The 25,730-nt window shown below is 41.1% G+C and overlaps 1 protein-coding gene across 1 annotated transcript in view; it reads right to left on the reverse strand.

The window, feature by feature from the left end:
• Nucleotides 1-25,730, reverse strand: part of LOC117370010 (voltage-dependent T-type calcium channel subunit alpha-1I-like) — a 214,296-nt gene that overhangs the window by 58,222 nt on the left and 130,344 nt on the right. Inside the window, exons 13-18 of the mRNA XM_055221662.1 lie at nt 23,211-23,366; nt 19,765-19,852; nt 16,131-16,276; nt 7,332-7,402; nt 5,786-6,326; nt 4,981-5,081 (exon numbers count right to left, since the gene is read on the reverse strand). Of these exons, the coding sequence (XP_055077637.1) occupies nt 4,981-5,081; nt 5,786-6,326; nt 7,332-7,402; nt 16,131-16,276; nt 19,765-19,852; nt 23,211-23,366 (1,103 nt within the window). The remainder of the gene's footprint in view (nt 1-4,980; nt 5,082-5,785; nt 6,327-7,331; nt 7,403-16,130; nt 16,277-19,764; nt 19,853-23,210; nt 23,367-25,730) is intronic.

The raw sequence follows: 25,730 nt of genomic DNA on the forward strand, positions 1-25,730 counted from the left end.
GACCTGAAAATCTCCTGCTGGTTTTAAAGTCCATAAAGCATTACCATACTCTTTCTGAGCATTTATAAAGTTAAACTGTGTTCGTAACAAATGCATAATCAGGTGGTCAGGTGGTCCGGCCCTCTTACACTTTGTTGTGATGATGTGATATGGTTAAAATTTCTACTATTCATCGTTTTTGATTAATATTGAGGTTTAAGGTAAAATAAGATTGATAAGGTGAGATAAAACTTTATTTGTCGCCAAACTTAGCAATTACAAAGCTGCATTGCAAAGTTCAACAGCAGTAGGAAAGTAAGAACATATAATCAAAATTAGGATAAATAGCTACTAAGTTCTTAAAGAGCATCCAAAACAAAATGGAACTTATTAAACATGTTAATATGTTGTTTTCAGTGAATATAGCATTTTCAAATCAAAAAGGTAACATGGTGATCTTAATATGTTAGGTGTTATCAGTTAATATCTCATGGAAGTAAAACACTGGCTCTTCAATAATAGACATAAAATCTAACACAACACTGTGCAGCAGAGTAAAGCTATAAAGCTACAAACTTTTGCACAATAAGTGTCTGACTGTGGTTATGTTCAGTGCAGCATATGGACAGAGTAAATAAACAGAAGGTTGAGTGAATTACACTGTTGCAACACATAAAATTATGTGTTGCATATTGTGCAGCCCCCCAAGAAGTGCAGGGCCGATTTACATAGTCGCCAAATGTTTAAAACAATCAAGCCTAAAATCAGTGTCCGCACATCACATCAGTCTGCGTGTCTTTCCCGTCATGAGTGAGGCTTGAGCCCTGGGCTGGGCTGGACAGAAAAAGGGATACAGAGAGGTTCTGTGTGTGTGTGTGTGTGTGAGCAGGTGGACTTTACAGCGAGTCTCTCTCCACCCAAATGTGGGATCAGGCAGGACTGACGTGTCCTCAGGCGGGAGCGGGTGGTCAGGCCTTAACAACTTCTGCTTATGCCCCATCTGACAAAGCAGTGGGCCCACACAGAGCCATCAGAGAGAGGTGAAACACAGAGCAATGCGCGCTGTGTGTGTATGTGCATGTGTGTGTGTGCGCACAAGCTCATGTCATGGAGGACGACAGGTGAGGAGAGAGCCCTGAGCAGCATCAGGTGGAGGTGGGCTACACACGGATCCTTCTCTGTGTGTGCAAAGTCACTGTGATCCTTTCAAAAGTCTAAAAGGTTCTGTTTGCCCCATAGGCTCATGGCAAAGTAAAACTATGGTAAAGTCTTGAGAAAACAGTTTAAAGCTTTATGATTTATTAAAAAATTCCAGGGGGAGGTCTCCCCTGACCCTCCTCATTTTGGTTCATTTTACATTGTAGATTTAGTTTGGTGTGTTTCCCTTAGACTGGTCACATTTGTATTCAAAACCTTATAGTCTGGAGTGTAATTGTTAAAAAAAAACAAACAATAAAAATAGCTTAAGGGCCTCTGAGATCCTTAATATGACCCCATGATACCCTCTCTTTAATAAAGTGATCTCTTATATTTAGTCTAATAATAGTAGTAGCCACAAACATCAAAGTAGCTGAAACTGAATACACTATCACCACTGTAACTGAGTGACACAATACTTACACAGGTATCAACTATAAAAAAGATCAAACCTTTACATTTACTAAGTTTCTTATGACAAAACTGCCTTATACCAAAGTTCAAAGTCCATTCTCCACGTAAAAAGACCTTTAAATGAGCTGTGAAGGCAGAAAAGGAGAGAAATGAGTGGTTCTGGTGTAAAAGGCCAATCTGAGCAGTTTAAACTCTGAGAAGAGCCCATTTCACATGTGAATGAAAGGTCAGAGAGTTATACAGAGGAAATGTCACTATCTCTAACACGCCGCTGCAGCGAAGAACCTGCTGTAATGAAGTACACAGCTAGATATCAATACTTTGAAGCTTATGTCATCAACATATCAACATTCCCTATTAAAAATAACTAAATTTTCATATTATCTTATAAAGGTTTTGACTGTGTTTGCTGATGTCACCATGGTAACTGCTGAACATTCCTCCATGGACATAGAGCCAGAACACCCCCAATGTGATGTCACTGCAAAGTATCAATATGAAGAGATAAAGATATTTGAGTTAAACTAATGTACATAGAAATGCCAAACAGGTGGAGGAGAAGTTACCAAACCACACACTTTGACAAAACGCTACAAAGACGAGTGGGTCTGGAGCATGAATCTATCAAAATAACTGGATAGTGTATTCGTAGCTTAGAGCTGTCTCCAGTTGGATTAGTGGCCACTCATTGGTACTACAATGAAAAAATCCCTCCAGTCCAGAAAGGATTTGTCACAAGTGCAATAAAATCACAAACTTCTTGTGTTCGGCTGACAGGGACCTACAGTCTTCACAAAGGTTAAATCTTGTGCAGGCGGATTAACCAATCAGAGAGACACATGCTCCATTAATGTCAAAACGAACGGAGCGGTTTACAAGTATTACTTATTTATCTGAGGTAAAAGAACTTATATATTTTGTTTGGGAGTTTTGGAGAGGTGATGTTTTCCACATTTAAGAGGCATATAATACAAATTAGTGGCTGTGGTTGGACCGTCCCACGTTAGGATGGAGGTTTGTCATGCTCTATGGTCTCTACTCAAAGCTCCATCCAAGTGACTGCTGTCTGACACTTTTTTATTCTGTTTGATCCTATAGCTGTTGATCAAAACACTAAAAAGATGTATTATTTCTATTAATGGGTTTCGGGCCTAAAAATTCCTTTCTGATTTGAAGGATCTGACTTGGCAATGGTCCTCTGTTGTCATAGTAATATTGCATTTCAAATAAAAAATATTATACCTTGCGAATGGGGAAAGGTCCTCATAAAATCCTTCAAATCAGGAAGGAATTACTTGCCTGAAACCCTGGTACAGAAAGGGAAAAGTGAGTAGTCTTGTCTGATCAGGTGAAAATGTGTTGAGCTCACAGAAAGAAAAAAACCAACAGGACAGAAATGTAATTGTTCCAGGATTTGAAAAGTTGAAATCCTCCCACATCTGACCTTATCTTTGGTGTTATAAGTCTCCTTGTCACTCTCTGAAGCTCTCAAACATAAATCTGCTTTGTCCCTGAGCTGTCCTCCTCTCTGTCACTGTCTCAACTGCATCAAACTCCCCGCTCCCGGAGAACAAATCAATGTGCTAATCTGAGCGCTTTTCTCCCGACCTGGCAACCTCGTCCCTTTATCTGGCAACCCTGGCGTCTGCTATCGACTGGCTCCCACGGCGACTCTCGGCTTTTGTTTGGGAGAATACTGTTTCCCGGGAGACACTATTCCATCAAACGTAGAGCGGTATTTAAAGCCGCTGTGACACAGTTTGGGGCGTGAGGCTGGAGTCGTTTTTGCTGCCACGGAGGAAGCCAGAGGTGCCCAAAACAACTGTGGTGTCACAAATACTGGAAATACAATTGATATTTTGCAGCCGATGTCATTAACGTTCTCTGGGGGTGTGACGCTAACTGGAGGCATGCTCTGTCTGAGGCTGTTAGACTTTAATCCGAGCTTTAGTTTAACACAATTTGACCAAAAAGAACTTATTTGTGAGCTGATTTGTGATGTTAAACAAGTCTCTCTACAATAACATCACAGTCACAAGCTAGCTAGCATTAGCCAACAGTTTTTAAGTTAAAGAAAAAATACAAAATGGATTTAAAAAAAACATTTTCCGGAGTCTGTAATCAATACGAGGGTTCACTGTCCTGTTTTGTTGTACGATTTTCAACAAAAAGGTGAAAGAGACTAACTGAAAAAGTAGTCGTAGTTGCATTAAATTAACAGAGCTTCAGACAGAGCAGTGCCTACAGTTAGCATCACACCCCCAGGCCACGCTCAGTTAGAAAAATCAGGTAATGACAAATGTTAATGTTCTGACTTTACCTTTGCGGTTGACACAAGTGTTTCAGTCACTCTCCACCTGACCCCACCTGACCTCACCTGACCCCTGACCCCAAACACTCTTAGGCCTGGTACAAAATGCCAAACTGAACCTCACTTTGAAATAAACCGAGTGGAGCCAAGCTAAAAGAAAAAGGTCAATGCATTCCACTTTCACAGCTTTACAAACAGCTCTGAGTCTGGACCAGGAGGGAACATCGGTCAAGTCTTTATTCTGATACCAAAGGGTTTCTAAGGAGCTTTCATAACACACTTTGGAGAAAAGGTAAAAATAGCATCCAAGTAAAAGACAGAAACCAAAACGAATCTCTAAGCAAAAATGTAACACATGATTCATCCTAAACAACATCGTAAAAGCTATAATCCTATTGTTATTAGTGTCACAATACTAATATTTAAATCTCAATTTCCATACTAATGTGACTTTTTTAGTGTCGATACTGAGCTTAAATGAGTATCTAGTTTTGATACTACTTTTAATCTCGCTTAGCATCTGATTTTCAATACTTTTGACAACCCTAGTCTAAGTACAACTTTGAAAGGGTAAATAAGAAGAGAAACTTGTCTGTAGATTTGAATCATTTTACGAGCAATTACTAGAAAAAGTACATTTCAGATAATCAAACGTGTCCACACCAGTCTAGCTAATTTGTAATGTTCTGTCTCACTGTAAAAACCTGCACATGATTGATTTTTTAAATTGGTTTGGACTGTGGGAAACATACTGTATTGGATGTACTGTATGGGGCAATTTATTGTATTTTACTGCTAGTGTCAATGATGTTAGTCTTATCATGTAATCCTATTGAAATTAGTATTTTAATGTGTGTTCACCTGCTCAGGGGCTACAGATGGAAAGTAGCAGTACCTCAATCTGCTACAAATCAACTTTTCTTTAGTTAGATTAATGAATTTGTATATGGTTCCTGTCAAGTAAAGAATAAAGAAAGAAAGAAGAGCAACTATAACATGGTTAAAAGCTCTTAAATGTTGCTTTAGCTTTAATTCTAGGTGGATGTAGGATTGTCACAGTCGTATATAACAGTACTGACTTGTTCTGGGGGGAGAAGAGGTACACAGACCAGTCCTCTCGACTCTCACACCACTCGGGTTTGTATGCCTCCATCATCTTCTGCACCCGGAAACAGATGCTCTGCACAGACACAACAACAACAACAATATAAACATGTGAAATAATGCTTGCTAATAATTGCTACTATAGCCGCAGCTGCTCTGGGGTAGGATAAAAGAAGCACTCAAGCCACCGCTGCCCCGCTGTGACACCTGGTATTCCCGTCGGTCGGTCTCCAAGTCATCCAAGTACTAACCACGGTCATCCCAGTTTAGCTTCTGAGATCAGACGAGATGGGGCATTCTCAAGGTGAAGGTGGTTTTGGCTGTGTGAATAAATGATTGGAGGGGAAATGGTCACGTTTACATAGCACTTTTCTATCTCCTAGGCTCTCGAAGCGCCAGTCACGAATTCACACACACACACACCAATACACACAGACGAGGAGGTTTAAGTGTCTTGCACAAGGACACAATGGCAGTATTGGAATTGCAACCTGTGGACCAGTGTATCTGCCCGCTCTGCCAATGATGTTTATGCTGAACAGCCAACCCTGGCATCTGAAGACGAGCACTTTACCAACGAGCTACTGTTGTCCAGGGGCAGATGGTGCAGTTTGGCAAAAATATATTGGTGCTGGTTGTTAAACATTTGATTCATTTCTGTTTTACATTTTGTTACTTTATCATAAGCTTTAAAACTCATTAAAGAATATTTGGAAATACTGTGTTTCCATTATTTTCATTACTCATACTATGTAAAAGTATATATATAGTATTTCTTACATAGTCGGTCTCTTCGTCCAGGTCGGCTCTGTCTTTCTTGGCGTTGACTTGGGGATACACTTCCGTCATTAGCGTTGTGTGCGGCGCTTTCCCGTTACAATCCCTGTGATCCGTCCCAAACCCTCCGCTTCCCAACACGGATGCCCCGGCGACCGACCCGGCCCCCGACCCGCCGCTCCTCCGCCCGGAATCCTGGAGGCCGTGGGCGAGGCTAGCTGGAGGAGCGTTAGCCACATTAGCCACATTAGCCACATTAGTGACGTTAGCCACATTAGAGGTTCTTAGCAGGTTCTCGGGCAGCTCCAGAGATTGTGCCCGTCTGTCCCGCCTGGTGCCGTAGTTGCGGGACAGCAGAGGGGGTGGAGGAAGGTTGTGGGGGTGGTGGGGGTGGTGCGGGTTGTGGTGGGGTAACGCGGGGTGGGACAGGAGGGACTCTTGCTCCGGAGCGAAGGGGAATGGGTGAGGCGAGCGGCTGCTGTGGATGCGCAGGCTGCCCCCCACTAGACCATAACTCCTCCTGCCCAGACTGTTAGAGCTGGACCTACACAGACAGAGGGAAATGACAGAGTTTACAATATGGATGAACGATTTAGGTAAATATTCAAAGGGCCTACATTACACAAAATTAACTCTTGTGAGCTTTAAACCATCTTATAATGTTGTTACCTCATCAAAAACAGACCTAGAGTTGTGTTTTGTTTCATTCATACATGTTGAAGTTACCCTTTGTCATCAGTTTGTCTACATCTCCTAAGCTCAGAATGCTCTGTTCCACCTTGTGATGTCATGAAGTGGTAGTTTTACAGCTCGTTTTACCTTTAGTTCAGTAGAGATTGGCAATTCCAGGGCTGAAGTTATCCAAATTAACAGAGTGTTTTCTGTTTGAGAGAAAAACCCAGCCTACAAGCGCAGGATCTGTGTTAAAGATGTGTGAATGAAACAAATCACAACTCTATGTCTGTGATGAGGAACATAGATAAGAAAATTAATAAGAGTTACATGGGCCTTTTAAAGAGGGGGTATTATGCTACACCAGCTTTTTTTTGTTTAAGCTTTCTACCATGTTATAACGTTCTCTCACCAAAAACATGTCTGAAGTGCTTTTCTCAATCATTCGTGCATGTTCAAGTAATCTTGCGGTTTCTCCCGGGCACTATTCAAACCCTTCTCTTTGTCTAAGGCTCCACCCACTAGCCTACATAACCAGGAAGCTCCACATACAGCCCACTCGTGCTTTTCCACCTTCTGATGTCATGTGGTAATACTGGAAGTGATTTGCTGTGTTTTTAAACTCCAAACACCTTCACTAGAATCATTTGGATAATTTCAGCTCTGGAATTTCCTATCTGTACTAAGCAAAAGGTAAAAAGGTAGTTGTTAAGTTGAAACCTACCACTAAATGACATCACAAGGTGGAACAAAGCAATTGACATTTCATTCTTCTTTCAAAGGTCCTGGACACAGCCACATTGCATCCCCTGTTTCCTGATATTTGATTTGGTGGAGGCCCGTGCGTTTTTGGTTCAGGAACAGGAAAAACATTTACCTTCGGCTCCACCCAGCATGTGGAGGTAAAGGGCGCCCCCAGTTGTGGTAGTTGGAACTGCGGCCATGGCGCTGTAAAAGAAATACAAACAATTTGAAGAAACTTTGGTTTCACAAAGACAGTGCCAGAGGAGCAGAGCCAGAGGAGCAGAGCCAGAGGAGAAGACCCAGAGGAGCAGAGCCAGAGGAGCAGAGTCAGAGGAGCAGAGTCAGAGGAGCAGAGCCAGAGGAGCAGAGCTAGAGGAGAAGACCCAGAGGAGCAGAGCCAGAGGAGCAGAGTCAGAGGAGCAGAGTCAGAGGAGCAGAGTCAGAGGAGCAGAGTCAGAGGAGCAGAGTCAGAGGAGAAGACCCAGAGGAGCAGAGCCAGAGGAGCAGAGCCAGAGGAGCAGAGCCAGAGGAGCAGAGCCAGAGGAGCAGAGCCAGAGGAGCAGAGTCAGAGGAGCAGAGCCAGAGGAGCAGAGTCAGAGGAGCAGAGTCAGAGGAGAAGACCCAGAGGAGCAGAGTCAGAGGAGCAGAGTCAGAGGAGAAGACCCAGAGGAGCAGAGCCAGAGGAGCAGAGCCAGAGGAGCAGAGCCAGAGGAGCAGAGCCAGAGGAGCAGAGTCAGAGGAGCAGAGCCAGAGGAGCAGAGTCAGAGGAGCAGAGTCAGAGGAGCAGAGCCAGAGGAGCAGAGTCAGAGGAGCAGAGTCAGAGGAGCAGAGCCAGAGGAGCAGAGTCAGAGGAGCAGAGTCAGAGGAGCAGAGTCAGAGGAGCAGAGCCAGAGGAGCAGAGTCAGAGGAGCAGAGAAGAGCTAGAGGAGCAGAGCCAGAGAAGAGCCAGAGAAGAGCTAGAGAAGACCCAGAGGAGCAGACCCAGAGGAGTAGAGTCAGAGGAGCAGACAGGAGCAGAGCCAGAGGAGCAGAGTCAGAGGAGCAGAGACAGAGGAGCAGACAGGAGCAGAGCCAGAGGAGCAGAGCCAGAGGAGCAGAGCCAGAGGAGCAGAGCCAGAGGAGCAGAGCCAGAGGAGCAGAGCCAGAGGAGCAGACAGGAGCAGACAGGAGCAGAGCCAGAGGAGCAGAGCCAGAGGAGCAGAGCCAGAGGAGCAGAGTCAGAGGAGCAGACAGGAGCAGACAGGAGCAGAGCCAGAGGAGCAGAGCCAGAGGAGCAGAGCCAGAGGAGCAGACACACTGGCTCTGCTCCTCCACATTTCCTCCAATATCCTAGTTCCACATAAAACTGCAGCTCTAACTCCCGTTCCCTCTCCTCGTTCTCATATTTTCTCACACATTCACACATAAATGACTATAAAAGTATCTCGTATTGGCTGTGCTCGTGTGGCCCTGCTTCTTTCTCAGAACCATAACCAGTCTGTTTGTTGCTGCTCTTTGATGCTCTCAGTGTGGAGGGACTAATTATATGTTTTACTCGGGCAAACGTATGCCGCACAGCGAGAGCCCGAGCCGCTGCCAAACTGAAACCTATGCACCACGCGTCGCCATGGAAACGAAGCGGAGGCGAGCGGGCGGTGTGAAAAGTGTGTACCGGGATCAGTCGGTATCACAGGAAAACTATTATAATGGGTTTACAGACATAAGCAGGTCCAGAGACAACATGAGATGCTGTGATCCGAGAATGGCTTATGTGGATTATGGTCAATGCTCAAATGTAAAGCGACAACAACAACAATGAATATGTGGAAATGTTGAGGCGCTTATGCTTGCTTTAAAGACGCACTATGTAACTTTTCTAGGGAGGGGTCTGCCACCTGCTTGTCTCCATGTTGATATTTCTTTGCCTTAAGTCTTACACAGTGTACATTATAATAATAACAACTATTTTATTGGTAGAAGGTCTGCCATATGCTTTTCTCCAAGGAGATGCTGTAAATATTCCACAGTATGGCATTAAACCTTTCTATTTTCAGCAATAAATCAGTGTATCAGAGTATGCAAAAAATTCACTCAAGTAAGAGTAATGTTACTTTATAATAGTATTACTCAAGTAGAAATACAAGTGGGCCAAGAAATTAGTAAGAGTAACTTAAAGAGACATCAAGACATCAGCCAGGTTAAAGCTTTGGCGCATATGGGTTTTCCAAATGGACAATGACCTGAAGCATACTGCCAAACTGGTTACAAAGTGGCTTAAGGATAACAAAGTCAATGTTTTGGAGTGACCATAACAAAGTCCTGATCTCAGTCCTATTGAAAATGTATGGGCAGACCTGAAAAGGCATGTGCGAGCAAGGAGGCTTGACTCTGTTACATCAGTTCTGTCTGGAGGTATGGGCCAAAATTCCTGCCAACTATTGAGAAGCGTGTGGAAGGAAATCCACAAGATTTGACCCAAGTCATACAGTTTAAAGGCAATGGTACCAAATACTAATGAAATATATTTAAACTTCTGACTTTGAAAAAAATTACAAAAAATGTCTTTAAAATCCTTCTTTCATTGTTCAGGCATTTAGCAAAAATCTAAACTAATTTTGGTAATCCTAATTGACCTACAACAGGAAAGGTTCAGTCTGATTTCATGTCAGCATGTGTCTTTTTATATATTGTATGTAAACTTCTGGTTTCAACTGTAAATGCAGTGATGGGAAGAATACTTTAAAAATGTATTCAGTTACAGAATACTTAACTGTATTAAAATGTATTTTGTAACATATTCTGTTACATGGCCCAATCAGAGTACTGCAATCTGAATACTTAGAATACTTTTACACCAAGTTTCATTGTAATTATAGTGTAAAAACACAACATAGGATTAAAAACAGCTTTATGTTTGTTTGACTGATGGATTTGCATTTCCTTTATCTCTGATTGGAGATGGAAAAATCTCACTTGTACTGACCACAAGAGCAGCGTCTGTGACCAAATACTGCAAGGACTTTGATTTTATAAAATAACAGTGAATATCACCAAATGAAAGAATAACTGTACCAGAATACGGTTACTCAAAATGTGTATTCTCAATACGTATACTTTGTACATGTGTTCCATTACTTCCCAATACTGAGTAAATGTAACTACCCACATTTTTAACTGAATACAAAATAAGTTTAACGCCATATTGTGGAAAATCCGGGCAAAGCAAAATCTTCATGTACGCCCTCGACAGAAAAGTTACCTTGTGCAGCTTTAAACAAACTAGATCAAATGTGCAGTGACTAGAGTCTTGGGCTCAGAAAGTCTCTGAAACAACACTATAGTTTCACACTTTGACAGTTACACAGGCACAATATGTGTAAGTCTGCACAACACAAACAGAAAAGGCCTTTATAGCTCTCCTCTTCTCCTTTGTTCCTCTCCTCTCTCCTTTCCTTCTCTTCCTTCTTCTCTTACCTCCCCTTCCTCCTCTTGTCCTCCTTTCGTTCTCTTGTCCTCCTCCTCTCCTTCTCCTCCTTTCTCCTTGCCTTCCTCAACTCCTCCTCTCCCCCTCCTCCTCTCCTTGCCTTCCTCCTGTCCTCCCCCCTCATCTTTCCTCCCCTTCCTCCTCCTCTCTTCCTCTCCCAATTTCCACCTCTACTCCCCTCCTCTCATCTCTCCTCATCTCTCCTCCTCCTCTTCCTCCACCATGTATTTCCTGTTACTATCTGCATTTCAAACACAGTATTTCCTGGCCCCTCTCCAGCTGACCCAAACATTGACTCTGTTATCTCCAGTCTAATTAGCTGTGTTTCTGTCAGCTCTTAATGTGAAAGGGCCTCAGTACTGTCTACTGTCAGCTCTTAATGTGAAAGGGCCTCTGTACTGTCTACTGTCAGCTTTTATTTGAAGAGCACTGTTTGAATTGTCAGCACCACCATCCAGAGCTGCTTTGGATAACTTTATTTAACCGTCTGTGCAGAGTTTGTGGCCCAATAATTAGACCTGTGAGACCTTCCAGTGTTGTCCAGGCAAGTTTTGAATTCATTTTGTACAGTGCTTTCAAACTGGAGTAGTGTGTAACCAAGAGTAACGGTGGGAAAGTCTAAAATGGATGTGTTAGCTGCAGGTCAAACTGCTAACGATGGACTCATTTTGTGTGTATTATAGTTGGTTAAGGTGGATCGCAATGGTCTAAACTTAAGATAGGTCTGGTGCACTGTTCCCTCTAAGCTACGCGCGTGCGCAATTGCACACTGCTGACACAGTCTCCGCGCTGCGCACAAAAAAATCAAACCGGAATTGAAAATAAAATAAACACACAACAATTCATTCTGCGCTATTTTTCAATGTGAGTCAGTGAGTGTGACCGGGGATGAGCTGCTCCAGACAATTATGTGACTCACATACGTATCTGCGCAGTTTATCAACATCATTGACAGGCCCCTCATGTCCCGCTCCCAGAGGTTTAGCTTAGTCGATGGCCGTGTCCCAATTCGCCAAATGCACCTTTTGAAGGGTCCCTTCGAAGTACTCTTCAAAGTGCAGTTTTAAGGTTCCGGTCGAGAGTGTGTCCTCCTCAGTGTAGCTGCCATCTTGCTGAAGTGGGACAGGCCCACACCACGGGCCTCACTTCCACCGCTGTCTTTGAGTGTACGATACGTACATTATGTACGTTATTTTTAATGATTTATTATTTAATAGAAGAAAAGTCAAGATGTCGTCGTCGCAGCCGTTTCTTTTTTTTTAGATTGAATATCAATAGGCAAATATAACGTTCAAGGTGATTTTTTTCTCAACTGTAGCTACTTCATTACTTAAACAAAATATACCTTGTGAAAACGTAATAACAGAGACAGAGGTAACAATATCATTTTTACATTCATAGTCTATAAACCAGAGAACACTGATTAGTTGTACATAAAGTGGGATATTGCAGTTTAACGATTCGGTATTTTGTCCAGTGGCTACACCACTTTAATAACAGTAGAGGGCGCTGTTTCTCTTCTATGCCGTGCCAGTTCTTTCCATCTTATTATTGTAAAGTATTTTCTAGCAGTGCAGCGCTACATCAAGCTAGTGTCTTGATTTACTAAAACGAAAGTAAATGACACGTGCCCACGAGGGGCGCAGACCTATGGAATGTACCGGAACACATGAAGATTTTGTGCACGTCTCAGGACTCTCTTCTGTCCTTTCTGGAGAGTCCGTTGCTTCATTGTTCACATTACCTGTGTGAAACTCATTAAACCGTTCTGACTTTATGTTTCAGTCTCTTGGTCTTTGACGTTTACAATAGAAACGAACATTCTTACATTATTCTTATTGCAGTAATAATTTCTAATGATAATAATGCCTTCTTATTGTCTAGCAATAACTGCACATTCCTTTATTCCATGTAACTCCTTTTTAATCATCACACACACAGCCTGTACAGATCTTTATTCAGATTTAACAGTTTCATGTCGCATTGTTGTAGATGAGGTAAATCAGTACGAACATTTGAACGTATACTGCGCAACGGACTCCATTTTCTTCTGTTTCTTGCGTAGCCGCGGTGCATGATGGGATACAGCAGTGCGTTAAGTGTTCATGGATACACGCTTCGGTTACGTCTGATCTCCATGGAAACGGTGGAAAGGGAAGGGCAGGTTTGTCGGGCGCATTCAGTAGGGTGCGTTGAAATGGGACAGCCCTTGTCGCACCGGAAATTACGTAACTGCCCTTCAGTGCACACTTCCAGTGGTGATTCTAAGGCCAGTTTGGCGAATTGGGACACGGCTGATGTGGAGTGAAGACTCGCTCATGATGCTAATGATGCTAAGTGTTTAACCCCTTAACGCTCCGACGGCCCGCCCTCGGGTGCACTGTTACGCACTGTTTTGTAGCAGTTTTGCGTTTTAAACATGATGAAACGGACAAAACAAAGGAAGTACGCGACCGAGGACACTGTGGATGTTTGTACAAGTTAAACTAGAGGCATCTCAGACCCGGAGCGGTTCATGGAACCGAGTGAAGATCTCATGATGGACTCAGGAGTAGAGGTGCTGAGAGAGAGAGACTAGAGATGCTGTTCCTGATCGGTAAGCGTGGTTTATTCTGCTATTAACTTAATTGTGGGTCAAATATATCATGTGTAATCATTAGCATTAGCTAATGCCAATCTGCGCCCAGCGGGTCCGAGTTGGTCCGAGCGGGACTCGATCCTCCAACCTCTAACCACTGAGCCACTGTCACAGAATGACTGTCCCACTGTACAATCATGTACAGTGTGTTCTTAGTTTCCAGTGTGTGTTTGTTTATATTTTGAAGTGTGTGTGTTTGTTCACTGTTTGCAGTGTGTGGTTTGTAAATATATATTTATTTTGACCCATACCACTCGTTTTGAATATATGTTATATACAAATATACATTATATATTGTGTTTTGATATGATGTACAGTATAAATGTACAGTAATAGAGCAGCAGGGTGTGCAGATACAGATTCCTCTCAGTGTGTATTGGTCATTGACTGTCACTAGTTTATGAGTTGTAAAAATCAAATGATCGTGTCATATATTGAAAAAGAGTTACCGGACTGTCTCCCAGACACAGTAGGACAATCTCACTCAGTCCACAGCAAAAGCTTCACACAATGGATTATACTCATAAAACAAGTCAGAGCTTTATCATAAAAATGTTAAGTGTGTTTTCAACATTGGAGTTTACAGTTGTCTTGGTTTGGTTGGAAGCTCATGTTTTTCCATAGTTAAAATAAAATATTTATACTTCCAATAGCATTAACATACTACACAGGTCATGAGCAAGATTTTTGTCATTTTCATTGTATAAGTGGCTAAAGCACTTAATTAAAAGTCTTATAACACAAATGTAAATGCGGTAATTTGATTCTTTTAATAAACCATTTAACTTGGATGGATGTGATGCAGCATGACCACAGTGCGCACGTCTGATGTTGCTCACAGTGGCCCATGGGACGCTCAGGGGGTTTGTGTGTTTGCTCAGACTCGTGAAAAATTAGAGGGAACATTGGTCTGGTGTTAAAGAGCCTGTACCTGACTTTTGCCATGTATTTGTCTACCTCATAGACTGTATAAACCTGTGGACTAAGTGAGTGTGACGGTGTGACGGCTCTAGCAAATGAAGCCACTCGAGGCTAGCAGTTATTCATACTTTGCAGCTGACGTCATCAACATTCTGACTTTAATCTGGCCCTGAAAAAGGACTTAGCTGAAAAACAACAGGTGAGCTGATTTGTGCTGTTAAACTCCTCTCAAATAACATTACCATCACAGACACTCTGACCTTTTAGTTGAAAATTAAACACCTAAAAATCAAATACCTAAACAGGACCATGATCACAGGCTCCTAAGAATGTGTTGTTTAAATCAATTTTGTATTTTTCTGGACTTTTCTGACAATCGTGAAACTTTTTTGACAGTATTTGCTAATGTGTTCATTGTGTCACCATGGTAACTGCTGAACATTCCCATTCCCATTACTTGTCACTGCAAAGTATGAATAGAGGTGAATTTGGAGTCACGATCCATATTTGGAATTCCAACTGTGAGTATCATAGCAACCAAAAAACAATCCAGAGCGAGGCTGTTGAAGGTAAAGCCCCTTAGAGGCCCCCCTACACTGCTGCTTTAGCAGGGAGTGGGCATTTAGCGATGCTGTCTATCAAACCTGTTGCTAACAGTAGCGGGAATGACCTTGGGGAAAGAATGTTCCTGATTTGTCTGTTAATAATGTTCACATCTTCATTTAGGAACAAAAACAGGGTCATGTAGAGTAGGTTAACATAAACATTTTAAGACCGAGCCTGACAGCAACAGTTAGAGAGAGAGGGCTGACATTTTTTCAATAAAAAGTGAATTGGAGCCAGAGTCGATGGATCCGGAAGCGTGTCCATGCTCACTCCTTATTTGGGATGTGGCAGGTAGCTGTTATCTATGTCCATTTATACTTATTTTCACTGAGGGCCACACCAGCAAAATGGCCGCCATCAAGGGCCAGATGTAACTGTAAGTCAGTGTAAATGTCACTAAATGTAACCAAATGTCATGTTAAAATAAATGCAACTACTTTTTAACTTGTTAAATAAATGTTTCTGTATTTATTACTTATTCAAGTTGCAAATATTACATGTCTGTGTAACTGTGTATCCCCTAATACACTGGCATTTTTAAAAGTGTGTATCGGGGCACATCTGCTCACAGACCTTCAGCTCTGCTTCAGAAACAGCCTTTTACAGCCTTTTAATTATTGGACAATTTGTTGTTTTTCTTGAAGGCACACTCAAAATTGACCCCGCCGCATAACACAAAAAACACACAGGCTTTTCTCCTTGAAGCACAAACTTGTATTCACCTTCACCTTTCTTGAAACTGCCCTCCATGACAAAAAATGTTCCTCTTCCTGAACATTTTAGGATCATTATTTGCAAATATTTCTCAGTTCCACTTGTTGGGAAAATGTCATTAGTTTATGGTCAGTGCACACATTAAAGCAGCATAGACTTATTTTAAAATGACAGTCATGCCGTTTAATTGACCTTCTCCTCGTGGCAAAGCTCTGCTCTGGTCTAATACAGAGACTTAGTTTAAGTTTAGTTAACGACATTGTACATTTAGAAAAGTTTCCGTGGGATTATCCTGATCAGCCCATTTGTCCGTTACACCTCTGGAGAGTCGTGTTCACACCTGAGGAGATTATCTGTTGGAGCTTCATTGTTTGAGTTAGACTTGTTAAACCTAAGCTCAAGCCCCAGAGACTCAGGGGGCAGTGGTTTTCTGTCTGGCTTTTTATTCCTTTAGCTTCTGGTTTCAGACATTTGAAATCCGCCTTTCACACACCTTGCACTGAGCAGTCATCACAAATACTTTAGCAGTGGGCCAGAATATTACAAGACACGGTGATACTGCATGAAACTTTAATTTAGTAAATCCTCACCAGAGACAGAGACCTCCTCTCCAAACTGCCTTTGCTCATGATGCTGGACTTCCTGGACTCTCCGAAGCTCCGCCTCTCAGAACTGTACGACCCCCGAGACCCCAGCTCCAGGTGACCGTTCGGGGTCAAAGTGCAAATCCTTGGGTCTGAAAACAAAGAGGGACAAAAGATAACCACTCTGCTACAATAACACAGAGAGGACATACATACTGCAGTTGGTTTGGTGTGTTTGACGTGGTTGTTTTTAGCAGCGGCACATTTCGTCTCTGCCAGACACATGAATGAAAGTATAAATTCGTTTGTGTGAATAAATGTAAATGCTTCTGTCTGTGGAGCGTTTAGTGATGAATGTCCCTTTGGCAAATCCACAAAGCAAAATGTAATCAAAAAAGAGCCAGGTTTACACAATGTGCGTTTGGTGTAAGGTTTGGACTTGTGTAATTAATCTACATGTCCTCCCTTTGTTACTGTGGCAGAGTGGTTATCCTGTCTCCTCTCAGTAAGGAGGCTGTGGGTTACACTCTTGATTTCTGTACTGTGGCTACTACTACAACTGCTACTTCTGCTACTACTACTACTACTACTACTACTACTACTACTACTACTACTACTACTACTACTACTACTACTACTACTACTACTACTACTACTACTACTACTACTACTTATCCAACCTCAACTGCAACTACTCCAACTAGCACTGCTACTGCTGCTACTACTAAAGCAAGTGACACTACTAACTACTATTAACACTAACACAACTGAAATTACTACTACAACACTACGACCACTACTGCTACTGCTACTCCTACGAATACTACTATTACTACTGCTACTACTACTACTGCTACTGCTACTGCTACTGCTACTGCTACTACTACTACTACTACTACTACTACTACTACTACTAAAGCAACTGCAACTGTTAACACTAATGCAACTGCAGCTACTACTACAACTATTACTGCTACTACTACTACTATTACCAAAGCAACTGCAGCTACTACTACAACTATTACTGCTACTACTACTACTACTACCAAAGCAACTGCAACTACTACTACAACTATTACGGCTACTACTACTACTATTACCAAACTAACTGCAGCTACTACTACAACTATTACTGCTACTACTATTACTACTACTACCAAAGCAACTGCAACTACTACTACAACTATTACTGCTACTACTATTACTACTACTACCAAAGCAACTGCAACTACTACTACAACTATTACTGCTACTACTACTATTACCAAAGCAACTGCAACTACTACTACAACTATTACTGCTACTACTACTACTACTATTACCAAAGCAACTGCAACTGTTAACACTAATGCAACTGCAATTAGTACTACAACTATTACTGCTACTACTACTATTACCAAAGCAACTGCAACTACTACTCCTGCTACTGCAACTACTACTACTACTATTTCTACACAACTACTACCACCACTAGTACTACTAATCCAACTGCTACTACCTAAACTGCAACTACTCCAGCTACTACTGCTGCTGCTACTACTACTACTACTGAAATGCCACCAGTCTATGGTAGAATGAAACTGGAAGTACTTTTTCTTCTGATGACTGATAGGATTTACAAAAGGCTCCAATTTCAATAAAAATCAACCAGAGCAGATACAATCCCATTTTGTGAAAACCATTTTGAATTCACCTGAACCGTGAGAGGAAAGACAGATCTCAAACTCAGGCCTAGTTCATTTTAAAAAAAAAAATCATTTTCCTCTATTTTGTTTTAAAGAGGGACTATTTTACTGCTACGGAGTATTAACCGCTACCACGTAACATGTTTAATCACTAAGTTTCCTTTTATTATTTTGAAAATGCTATATTCGCCCAAAACAACATATTAACATGTTTTATAAGTTTCAGTTTCATTTTGGATGCTCCGAGTCTTCCATCCCTTTGCTCTTTATGCTAAGTCACTCCCCCTTCAGAGCGCTATCAGGACACAATCAACGTGCATCCCCGCTAATGGAACTACCGCACACTACTTAGATCAGGTTTGTTAAGTTGTTGTGTACAGTTGTGTATCATGTTTTTGCATATTTGTGAAGAATTGTCGTGTAGGAGCATGGATGACATAGGCTTGTGGGCGGAGTCTTGTACAGGTTCGTACAGGCTAACCGCAAGGAGGGTTCGAATAAGGCTCAGAAGAGATCGCTACATTACTCAAACATATGTGTACATGTTTTTGTCCTGTTCGCAAAGGCTAACCAAAAGCAGGGTTCGAATAAGGCCCAGAAGAGATCACTAAATGACTCAAACATACACGGTCGACATTTAAAACCTCTTCAGGCGTGTTTTTGATGAAGGAACAACATTATGACATAGTAGAAAACAAAACAAAAAAAAAGTTTGTGAGCCTGTCTGCGTGTATGTTGTTCAGTCTGATTTTACCCAATTCATTTTTACGAAGTTTGAACAAAATCTACAAAGTTCAAGAAAGTTTCACTGAACTTAAATATTTATAAGAAAAGTCTTGGAGGAGAGAATCTACAACAGTTGTATGCATTTTGTCCTCAGGCAATTTCACCTCTGAGTTTTGACCTCTGAAAGTAAAAGAAAAGATAAAAAGCTGACAGGTGGTAGTTTGGGGCTGTGGTTCTCAAAGGATTTACCTTTTACTCATGTCGTGTATTATTTAGAATGAGACGTTCACTGTTTACACACAGTTAATTTAAATGTGTTGTGTATTAAATCTTCCACAACTTGACAAAACAAGATGCAAAGGGAGGGGAGACTCAGAGCTTCAAAAACGAACGTATTAAACAATGTCAATACACTGTTTTGGGTGAATATAGCATGATCTAAAACTAGCGATTAGCTCTAAAAATGTTTCTGTGTATTGTCTCTTCAAATAAATACAACAAAAATACACTGTTACCCTGTTATAATGTTGTTTCCTCATCACAAACGTATCTAGAGTTGTGTTTTGTTTCATTCACACATGTGTAACACAAAAAAAAACCCTGCATATTTACGCTGAGTTCTTTGCTCACACAGAAAACACTCTGTTCCACCTTGTGATGTCATCAAGTGGTAATACAGGAAGTGCTCCACTGTGTTGTTAAACTCTGTACACTTTCTTAAATTCTTAAATAATAAAGTGTTGCTCAAACATGTGTGAATGAAACAAAACACAACTCCAGATATGTTTTTGATGACGTAACAACATTATAAGCTCACGAGAGTAAATGGTGTGTAATATAGGACCTTTAATACCTCCTCTTTAAATATTTGATCCTCAATGTTTTTCAGTCCAGTCGTTTTATTTCTTTTCTCCTCATAAGCAGCCATGTTTGTTTTGTTACGGCTGCACCCTGCATTTCTGTGATTGGCTAATCCACCTGTCAATCACGCCCATCTGAACTCGGGGAGATAAGACCAGGGCCCAAATTGCTCATCTTTGTGAAGAATTGAAAAGCCTGTGTTTTTGACTGCTTTAAATGACAGCAGCAGGTCTTTAAAATATTTACTTTTTTGTGTATTTTTGCGGTTTTCTATTAATTTGACGACTAAACTTTAAAAACAGGAACACTATGACTGTGTATTTTTACTGTGCCACTGTTCAAATATCCAGTTTCATTCAGTAACTGACCTGATAGCTTTATAGAGTCGTGTTTCTCGCTCTCGTCGAAGTTGGAGGAGGAGTGGTCGTCGTCAGAGTAGGATCGATTTGCATCTCCCTGTGGAAAAATAAAAAACACAATATTTTATTTAAACACTGATCACAGTTACAGTTAGAATCTGTTTAGTAAAACCACAGTATCAGACCCAACCACACAGAGCCGAGAGGACATGTCTGCAATGAAAGAAGGAACTGATGATGTGAAAATCTCTCTTTCTGAATGGATTTCGAATGATCTTGAGCTACATCAGAACAAGTATAAGACACATAGACTAGTACACACCATGGACCACTATGAACCTACTGGACGACTGAGGGATCACACAGATATAAGGCAACATGGGAATATAAAAGAAAGTACTACCATGTAATGTTGAAAATCACATTCTATTGTCTAAATAACGAGTGTTTTTTGTCATCGTGGTATCAGAAACAGTATTGCGAATCAAGTCTATTCCTTAGTATCGAAATCGAGTTTGAAATTGTAGTATCATGACAATCTATAATAATACTTTTGAACATCTCCACCATTATCGCCCATTACATTCTACTGTGTTGTATTTTATCATTATAATAACAAAATCAGTATCAGTCCTTTTCTTAAGTATCAAAATCAAGTTTGAAATTTGGGAACAATGGCAACACTACCGTACACACAAATATATGTTTTTAATTAGAGGGTGTTTTACTTCTATGAGGTATTAACTGTTAACACATAACATATTTATATCACCATGTTACCTTTTATTGTTTTGAAAATGCTATATTCACCGAAAAACAACTTATTAACATGTTTTGTAAGTTTCACTGTCATTTTTGATTCTTCACTCTCTGTGTTAAGTCACTCCCCCTTCAGAGCGCTATCACAACACAATCACCGTGCATCCCGCTAACGAAACTACCGCACATCGCATCAGATTTGTGAAGTTGTAGTTTGTAGTTGTTTTGTATCATGCCTTTGTATATTTATAAAAATGACCAATGACGTAGGCTTGTGGGCGGAGCCTCGTACACGATCATACTGCTAACCGTAACGAGGGTTTGAATAGGGCCCGGGAGAGACATGTATGATAGAAAAAATCTTCAGGCACGTTTTTGATGAGGGAAAGTTTTAACATAGTGGAAAACTTGATTGCATAAAATGTTATTACTGCAAAAAAAAAAAGAAGAAGCAAACCTCTGGCTAGTTTTCCAGTTTTTCAAGTATTTTAGCATTTTGGTCTCCTAAAATCTGATACATTTTTCTGTCAATATCCTCTGAAAGTGTAATCACAGTGTTTTATTGGCTGATGTCACGGGAGTAGATATTAATACTTCAGAAATGGATTCATTATAAGACCCATATCTCCTGCATGAGTCTGGTACACTGCAATAAACACAGTAATTACATTATCGATCAATCCTAACATATTTTCTGCATTCGGTCAATACACAATCCTCCGTTTATTTTGGTTTAGCTCTATCTAATTCATATGAGAATTACAGGAGCATTTTAAAAATAACTATGGATAACTGGACATTGCGTAACTTTTAGTGTTGTCACGATACTAAATTTTCAAACTTGATTTCGATAACGAGGAATAGATTTGATACTTATTACTGATTCTGGCACCGCAACAATAATAAAAACACTCTTTCTTTAGGAAATAGAATGTCAATGTCAGTATTAAATAACAGTACTTTCTGTCATATTCCCACGTGGCCTTATATCTGTGTAATTCCTCAGTCGTCCAGTAGGTTCATAGTGGTCCATGGGTGAATACAAGTCTATGTGTCTAGCGTCAATACCTGCTCCAATGACTATCTAGTTTCGATCCTATTTTTAGTATCGACAAGTATCTGTCTTTTGATACTGATAGGATGGTGGATCATTCAGATTTGGTGACTTAACGTAGCTTTCATAGAGCCGCCGCACCTTCAAAAAGGATTGGGACATTCATTTTAGGTCTTTATCACGATGCAATGTGACACTATTGAGGTATTAGTGGTACAATTACATATATTTACAGTAAAAAGTTCAGCCTTTAATTTTGGCCAATTCAGCAGGGGGTCTGACGGCCGACTAAAATTGGTCTGAGGTGCAGCATTTGGCCCCTGGACCATAGTTTGGACACCACTGGACTAGGGTGTCACCTGCTTATTTTCATGAAGTTTAATGTCCAGTCAAAGCAACGGCATCTCTGTTAAATCTGTCTAATGGCCTGTGATCAGCTTGGATCTTTTTAACAAAGAAGTCTACAGCCAAATCATCATTGAGACGTAAATAAAAAAACAAAAAAATATGAGGGAAAAAACTGGGATACATCTATTTTGTCATATCTCCCTCCATCAAAAAAGTTACACATTGCACCTTTAAATATGTCTGATTTTCCCTTTGAGGCAGTGAGCCCAGTGCCTTCATGGAGTCTTTTTATATCTGGGTCAAAGGTCACAGACAGCAGATGGGAGTCAGATGTCGACCAGACTGAACGCTGAGCAAATGTTATCACAAAACTGTCCACTCGTTGTTTATTTGTCACAGAATCAATAATGAATCACAACCAATAATATCTGATGCCTGATGTCATGTCGGGTCAGGTATGATTTAAAATTACAAGGTTCAGCTTTAAAGACGGGGTGTTTTACGTCTATGGGGTATTATCTGCTAAATGCTAACATATTTAGATCACCGTGTTAGCGTTTATTGTTTTGAAATGTCTAAATTTGCTGAAAAAAACATATCAATATATTTCAGTTTCATTTTTGAAGCTACGGTCACTTTGCTCTCCATGCTAAGTCACTCCCCCTTCAGAGCGCCATCACAGAATTTTACAGCTAACCGTAAGGAGGCATGTTTTTGATGAGGGAACAATGTTATAACATGGTAGAAAGCAAAAAAATACCCCCTTTTAAATCTATAGAGCAGGGGTGTCAAACTCAATTTCACCAAGGGCCACATCAGCAAAATGGTTCCTCTCAAATTTGCAAAGATATAAAAAAAATATGTCTGTGTAAATGCGTAACTCCTGATAAACAGACATTTTAAGACAGTCATACATTTAAATTTACCTTGTCGTGGGCCACATAAAATGACATGGCGGGCCGCATTTGGCCCCCGGGCCTTGAGTTTGACGCATGTGCCATAGAGGAAAAAACTATAACCGAACATAGTGATGGTCGAGCAGAATACTTACATTTAAAAACAATGGCAAGCTACTAATGCCCTGGGACAGACTGACGAAAGTGAGGCTGCCAATCTGCACCGTCGGCTCCTCCCACCACCAACACTCACACACCACTTTCATACGAGGCAAATGTGGGTGAAGCGTCTCGACTAAGGACCCAGCTTACATATTGGAACATCCCGATCCAGTAAGTACAGAGCAGAGGGCGGGGACAGGGGGTACGTCAAAACGCTCAAATGAAGGACACCTCACCTCCGCCTGGAAGCCCTCCACCAGGATGGCCACCAACAGATTGAACAAGACGTAGTTCCCAAAGGTCATGAGAGCCACGAAGTACAGCGCGGCCAGAGGAGAGGTAGCCGCCATCCCGTTATATAAGACCACGTTCCAGTCCTCCTGAGTCAAGATCTGTGGACACAACAAATACACAACAAATACACTTAAAGTACTAAGCTGTGTATATGGTCTACTGCCGGGGTGTTCATTACGTCGATCGCGATCTACCAGTCGATCGTGAAGGCATTTTGGGTAGATCACATCCCGTCATCCATCCAGTCACATGACTAATATACAGGACAACAGTCAGATTACACCTGACCCTAGGTCACATCATGGGCGCTGCATAAACAAGCGCGAGTTAGTTTAACCCTATAGTGTCGGATCCTATCGTCGCTGATAGAGCGGGTTGCGGACTTTCCAGCAGCGTAACTCCGCAACCAGTCGTGCTCTCATGTAAATTCAAACGGCATCTCAAAGCGGAGACATGGGGCTATCTAAATATTTGACCATCATTACGGTAATCTGCCTCTGTTGTCCCTCGAAGGTGACGAATGAGAGCGCGGGTGCTGCGGGGATTTTCTCACTCATTTATTCGATAAAAGAAAAAAATACGGATGGATGTGTAAAATAGAAGTAGTTGTGTGAAAAATGCAGCAAATTCTGATACTTCGTTTAACATGATTTTTATGGCTATAAAAAAAAGACAAAACCGTAATCAACATGATTAGCTCTGTTATCGCTTTCAAACGAAAAATGAAATTTTACTCCTGGCTGTCAGAAGCTACTGCCCGAACTATGCATCCCTCACTGATTCCATTCAGTGTCAGAGCAGTAATCATCATTCAAGTAATTATGAACATGTAAGAAGTTCAGTTGTGTTGTGCAGTATTATCTCATGACGTTGTGCAAGGTACATCAAAATGCACTGTACATGTAAGAATTCATAATACATTTACAAATAAATATGTGTTTAACATGTTTGTATTAGGTGGTAGATCTTTCAGACATGATCATTTTAAAAGTAGCTCACATACTGAAAAAGTCTGAGCACCCCTGCTGTACATATTGCACAATAAAGTAAAACAAACTGTGTCACTGTGTAGTAGTGTTTTTTTTTTTTTTTCTGAATGCTGTGGCAGAAAATAATACTTCATGACACTATCATACATTTTCACATGACAGATTAGACTACACGTTTCACTAAAACATAGTAGACATGATTATATATAAGATTTTATTTAGAATCTTGCCTTATCTTTTTTTAATTTTTGACATCCTGGTTGGACACATCTGCAGCAGCCCGAGGTGTCCGTCACAGCGACAGGGACGGGTACAACTCAACAACAGAAGACGGTGATGGTACGTGGATAATTACAATATATTTGTTCATCTGATTGTGTTTAGATCCAGGTTTACCGCTGTCCCAGCTACAAGTGCACAAGCACGTATCCATGGAAAGTCAAGTTCAGCTTTTGTGCTTTATAAGTTTGAATATTTCATGTATATTCAGACTTATTTCAAACTTATAAAGCACAAAAACTGAACTTTTCTTTAGAACTGACTTCAAAACAGACTTAATCATATGGTGTGGACATGGACAACATTCATGTCTTTGAATAATGGCATAAACGCCTCAATGATGATAATAATAATAAAAATAATAATAATAATTTCACTTTTGTTTATTTACAGAAAAGATGTTGAACTTTGTGCCAGTTTTTGTTTCATGTGGATGGGTTGGTTAAGGAGAAAATTCCACCATATAATTGTGGCCGATCGACCAGAATCTATGGTTGAATTTTCCATAGAACAGACCACAGAGATGTTCTAGAATGTTACGTAAAGGCAACTTATTCTGTTCTGTCGTCATGGCTCCATCGTCATGGCTCCATCGTCATGGCTCCATCGTCATGGCTCCATCGTCATGACGACGAGAATGTTGCTTTGTGATGTCACACTGACTTTCCACTGAATTTTAGTAAGTGTGACCCAGCGGTAGATTTTAGTCATTTAATAGAAAGCACTTGTGGACAAGAGCAAACAGAGAATCACAGATCTCAAACTTCAAACTCACAAATCTTAAGTGAACAAATCTATCACATTTATTGATAATACTATCAACATGGGAAAAAGGAAAGGAAAGAACCAGAAACCTTCCAACGTTACAGTGGGGTGGGCGTGCCATGTAACGAGACAGCCTTTTGAGGCTTCTGAAGTGGTCACTGAACCTGACAACAGACCAAATGGATATGCCAACCGACGCCGTAACAACCACCGCAGAACAGACTCATCAAAGGCTCCTAGAACCTGGGTCCAACATGAGACAAGACCTGGGAATCAAGGAACCAATGATGAGACCCAAATTCAGGCTCCATGTTCTTCACTGGACAAGACAATGAAAGAGGACAGGAAAGAGAGTCCAACTTCAGAAAAACACCAAGGTCATGTTCAGATGCCTCAACCAACCCAGGCCCCAACAGCAGAGCCTGAGAC

Source organism: Periophthalmus magnuspinnatus, chromosome 1 (genome assembly GCF_009829125.3).
Source record: "Periophthalmus magnuspinnatus isolate fPerMag1 chromosome 1, fPerMag1.2.pri, whole genome shotgun sequence".
NCBI lineage: Eukaryota > Metazoa > Chordata > Actinopteri > Gobiiformes > Gobiidae > Periophthalmus > Periophthalmus magnuspinnatus.